General features: G+C 51.1%; 1 protein-coding gene across 1 annotated transcript; it reads left to right on the forward strand.

Moving 5' to 3' along the window:
• The first annotated feature begins 545 nt into the window (after positions 1-545).
• On the forward strand, positions 546-4,910 carry LOC115893520 (alpha-(1,3)-fucosyltransferase 4). The gene has a single exon (XM_030917600.1). It carries the CDS (start codon positions 750-752, stop codon positions 2,349-2,351), a length of 1,602 nt encoding a protein of 533 aa, XP_030773460.1. The 5' UTR covers positions 546-749; the 3' UTR covers positions 2,352-4,910.
• The last annotated feature ends 579 nt before the right edge of the window (positions 4,911-5,489 follow it).

Consider the following 5,489-nt stretch of genomic DNA (forward strand, 5'->3'; position numbering starts at 1 on the left):
TTCATGGGTTGCAGACATTGTTTAAATGCTTGGCAAAATTAATAGTGATGCTCATTCAGCCATCTCACTGAACGGACAATAAATTCCTTGACGACAGGGCCTCGGGCGGCCACATCTTCATCTTTGGTTTATGAGTCCCTGTGCGTCTTGGTACAAGCAATACTACTATGAGCCGGTAAGTCAGACTTATTGTTTAGGGAACCAAAGGAAAGAACATGTTTTGATTGCTAAGAAAACATTTTGTTCTCTATCCTTTACTAGGCTGGCAGGCCAAGGGAATGTTCTTATGAGCACTCATATTGAAAGCTTAAGTTTCACGAAATGGCACAGACTCTGAAGGCGCGCCGCTGGGGGCTGCCTTCCACAATCCGCCCATCTCGGCGGGCCACGAGGGTCCTGGCCACCGACGCGGTGGCCGAGCCTCTCCTCGCACATTCCCCCGGCCTCTTGACTCCCTCCCTCCCTCAAGCCCTCCCTCCGGCGGGCGTCGCTGGCGGGTGGCTAGGCCCAACGGCAGGAAGCCGACGCGGATCCTCCGTCCTGCGGCGCCGGGTCCGCCTTCCGTCTGTTCCAGCGCCTGCTCCTGCGCGGCAGCTGCTTTGGAAGGTCTCGAGCCCCCTGTACCTTCCCAGGGATGAACCGGGCCTTCCCTCTGGAAGGCGAGGGTTCGGGCCACCGTGAGCGAGGGGCGGGGCGGTGGGCGCGCGCAGAGGGAAACCAGATCAGCTGAGAGAGAATAGGAGTAGTGGATGAGGCGCCTGTGGGGCGCGGCCCGGGAGCCCTCGGGCGCGGGCTGGGAGGAGTGGGCGGAGGCGCCGCAGGAGGCTCCTGGGGCCTGGTCGGGCTGGCTGGGCCCCGGGCGCAGTGGAGGAAAGGGACGGTCGGCGCCCGGTTGGGCGTCCTGGCCAGCTCACCTTGCCCTGGCGGCTCGCCCCGCCCGGCACTTGGGAGGAGCGGGGCTGGGCCTGCGGTTGGATTCCGGGACCGCCCCCTTCCATTCCCGGGTCAGCGGCAAGCTGCAGCGACGGCTGGAATCGCAGCTGCAGCATGAGAGCCGGTGCCGCTCCTCCACGCCTACGGACGCGTGGCGAGCGGAGGCAGCTCTGCCGGTTCTCGCCATGGGGGCGCCGTGGGGTTCACCGGCGGCGGCGGCGGCGGCGGCGGCGGCGGGCGGGCGGCGCGGGTGGCGCCGAGGCCGGGGTCTGCCTTGGACCGTCTGGGCGCTGGCAGCCGCCGGCTTGATGTGTACGGCGCTGATCACCTATGCCTGCTGGGGGCAGCTGCCGCCTCTGCCCTGGGCGTCGCCAACCCCGCCGCGACCGGTGGGCGTGCTGCTGTGGTGGGAGCCCTTCGGGGGGCGCGGCAATGCCGCGAGGCCGCCCCCCGATTGCCGGCTGCGCTTCAACATTAGCGGCTGCCGCTTGCTCACCGACCGCGCGTCCTACGGAGAGGCTCAGGCCGTGCTTTTCCACCACCGCGACCTTGTGAACGGACCCCCCGACTGGCCCCCGCCCTGGGGCGTCCAGGCGCGCAGTGCCGAGGAGGTGGAACTGCGAGTGTTGGACGACGAGGAGGCAGCGGCGGCGGCAGAAGCCCTGGCAACCTCCAGCCCCAGGCCCCCAGGCCAGCGCTGGGTTTGGATGAACTTCGAGTCGCCCTCGCACTCCCCAGGGCTGCGAAACCTGGCAAGTAACCTCTTCAACTGGACGCTCTCCTACAGGGCAGACTCGGACATCTTCGTGCCTTATGGCTACCTCTACCCCAGGAGCCACCCCAGCGACCAGCCGTCAGGCCTGGCCCCGCTACTGTCGCGGAAACAGGGGCTAGTGGCATGGGTGGTGAGCCACTGGGACGAGCGCCAGGCCCGGGTCCGCTACTACCACCAGCTGAGCCAACACGTGGCTGTGGACGTATTCGGCCGGGGCGGGCCCGGGCAGCCGGTGCCCGAAATTGGGCTCCTGCACACAGTGGCCCGCTACAAGTTCTACCTGGCTTTCGAGAACTCGCAGCACCTGGATTATATCACCGAGAAGCTCTGGCGCAACGCGTTGCTCGCTGGGGCAGTGCCGGTGGTGTTGGGCCCCGACCGTGCCAACTACGAGCGCTTCATGCCCCGCAGCGCCTTCATCCATGTGGACGACTTCCCAAGTGCCTCCTCCCTGGCCTCGTACCTGCTTTTCCTAGACCGCAACCCCGCGGTCTATCGCCGCTACTTCCACTGGCGCCGGAGGTACGCTGTCCACATCACCTCCTTCTGGGACGAGCCTTGGTGCCGGGTCTGCCAGGCTGTCCAGAGGGCTGGGGACCGGCCCAAGAGCATACGCAACTTGGCCAGCTGGTTTGAGCGGTGAAGCCGCCCTTCCCTGGAAGTGACCCAGGGGAGGTCAAGTTGTCAGCTTTTTGATCCTCTACTGTGCATCTCCTTGACTGCCGAATCATGGGAGTAAGTTCTTCAAACACCTATTTTTGCTCTATGGGAAAAAGGCGATTTTACCAATGAACATTACTCCGCACAGAGATGGGGGCCCGGTTTCCATATTTTTTGCACAGCTAGCAGTTGGGCCCCCTTTGCTGTTGATGAGCATCATTGTTTAGGGGTGAAGGAGGGGGTTCTTCTTCACCTTGTAACCAGTGCAGAAATGAAATAGCTTAGCTGCGAGAAGCCGTTGAGGCGGTTTCTCTGAATTTCCCCGTCTGCCATAGGCCGGATTTGTGGCCAGTGCAGCCTCCAAATCTCATACACACTGTTCCCGATTCACATTTTTCTGGACGGAGGTGAAGCAAATTTCTGGTTGTAGAAGGAGACTTGTTGGTGGAGAGTAGAAGGACTGTGGCTGCAGGTGGGTCTTTGTTGTTTGGATTCCTCACAGCCTTGGCTCCTGAGATAGATGAGGAGGGCAGTCCAAGAGGGGCCGCTGACTTCTTTAATAAGTACTAACTGTTTCCCCTGTCCTGTGAATGGAAGCAAAATGCTGGATTGTCCTTGGAGGAGAGTTGAGATGAATATATGGGTGCACCTCACTTTACATAAGAAATGTATTCCTGAAAAGCTGCATTTAAATCAAGTCCCAAATTCACTGACTTAGGGGAGTTCAGTATTTAATGAAACCCTATGGAGAATTTATCCCTTTACAATGTGAATAAGCATCTCCTAATGTTTCTTCTGTCTTTATGGTTTTCCATAACCTGGATTTTTTAAAGGCATATTAAAATTACAGATGTGAAAATAAAGCAGAAGCAACCTTCTTCCCTCTTCCCAGAAAACCAGTCTGTGTTTACAGACAGAAGAGAAGGAAGCCACAGTGTCACTTCCACACAATTATTTATTTCATGTCTTTACTGGACCTGAAATTTAAACTGCAGTGCCAGTCCTGCAGGAGTGCTGGCATTACCCTCTGCAAAACAATGAAAGGTATTGCACTACATTATGGAACCATGTAAAAGAAAAAAAAGTTTCATGATGTCTGTTAGTGGCAGTTTTTGTTTATCTCTGTCAGTTTTTAGTTAAATGTTTAGATCCTCGGAATTACATTAGTGCCTACTATTAACTTACTCTTGTCTCTTGTTAAAGGCTAAATCTGCACTTCTCCCTGGTGCCAGCAGGTTCCCCTCATAGCCAACGTAGTGGTATAGCATATCCTCACATTTCCAGTGCCCTTGAGACTGTGCTGTGGAACCAATCTTGAACATACGTGCATTGATTTGACAAAGTTACTGAGTAAGCAGCATATTCAGCAGGTGCCACTACATACCTACTCTGTGCCAAACACTAAGCTTGAGGCCCTAGGGAAGATAGTTATACAAGGCAAAGTCCTTCTCTTTAGGGCACTTATAATCTGTCACTTCCAAAAAGTAAACGTGACTGATAAAACAAGTGGCAGAACCTGTTTGACTACTGTGACAGTCTTAATGATACCATAAATCAATATTAGAAAGCTAGTTGACTTAAAGCCTGAAATAATGGGCGTTTTCACCTCCACTTATTAGAATAAGGACCCTCAATGACTAATTATTGTGGATAGGGTCAAGATTAACTAGTTTTATACAGAGTTCTGCTGTAAATAGTCATTTTGCGTTTGATTAGTGCAATTATCTGAATCAAAAAGCAAGTTTTACCTCTCTGTACATGTTTTTGCAGACATACTTGAAAAATTCACTTAAATCTAGGTGCTTCAGTTCACTTTCTTGAGAGGAGAAATGAAAAGCTGTGGAGAAAATGTCCTCATTGAAGTTTTATAGTGAGGGCAGAATTACAATTACAAAGTGCCAGCCACCAAATAAAGATAAAAGTTCAGTTCTTAAAATGAGTTTTTATGAGGTAACAGTCAGTGATCTTGATGTTCCTGGGATTCTACATGGGGCAGTGGGAAAGAGTTCAGGTTTTGAAGGTAACCTAGTTTAGGTCTGAATTTCAGCTATGTGACATTGGGTAAATTCGTAGTAGCCCTGAGCCTCAGCTTCCTCATCTGTAAAATGACTGAGGAAAATACTTCACAAGCTCATTTTGAGCACTTTAGGAAGTGAAAGTACCTAAAATAGCAGGCACCCAACTGATGATTTTATATCTTCCTTCTTTGCTTGCAGTGATTTCAGGATATCCTCCTACCATTTATAAGTCTAAAATTATATCTGAAGGTATATTGTAGAATAAATCTAAAATAAAAAGGATGGTGCCTCATATCATGTATTTTAAATGAGTCCCTAAAGCTAAGCCATATTTCAAGAATCATGATTACCATTTAGATTAAGCTGGACTTGCAAACTAGGAAGAAGCACCTAGGCTTTCTTTGAATATATATTTTTTTGTTTGTTTTGGTCAAGCTCTATAGTTAAATTAGTATCATTTATTTTACCAATTTTTTTAGTATTAAGTCCATTTAGAACCATATTTATGGAATATTTAGCATGAGGAAGGTATAATTGCATTTCTTTTTTTTTGAGACGGAGTCTCTCACTGTCACCCCAGCTGGAGTGCAGTGGCATGATCTCGGCTCACTGCAACCTCCGCCTCCTGGGTTCAAGTGATTCTCCTGCCTCAGCCTCCTGAGCAGCTGAGACTAAAGGCACCCGCCACGACGCCCGGCCAATTTTTTGTATTTTTAGTAGAGACTGAGTTTCACCATGTTGGGCAGGCTGGTCTTAAACTCCTGACTTTGTGATCTGCCTGCCTCAGCCTCTCAAAGTGCTGGGATTACAGGTGTGAGCCAGCGTGCCCAGCTATTGCATTTTTACTCACATACATGTTGTTAATATGGAACAATTTGTTAACACTAATCTCATGAGAGAGTAAGATAAATGTGGCAATTGCTCATTTTATTTTGCATATATTAAATTGAGTAGGTTCAGCTCTAACATACCTTAAGAAAAATGCATATCAGTGCACTGTATGTATTTCAAAATGCCTTTCCTATGATTGTCATATCCTCCTTTAAGGCTTTTCCCTCAAATTTATTACAAATTTAGTATTTTTAGTACTTGATGACTCTAAT

This window comes from Rhinopithecus roxellana, chromosome 15, assembly GCF_007565055.1.
Source record: "Rhinopithecus roxellana isolate Shanxi Qingling chromosome 15, ASM756505v1, whole genome shotgun sequence".
NCBI lineage: Eukaryota > Metazoa > Chordata > Mammalia > Primates > Cercopithecidae > Rhinopithecus > Rhinopithecus roxellana.

What these genes read in the sequence shown, in the direction of transcription:
- LOC115893520 (XM_030917600.1), top strand. Translation starts at nt 750, where the DNA reads ATGAGGCGCCTGTGGGGCGCGGCCCGGGAGCCCTCGGGCGCGGGCTGG.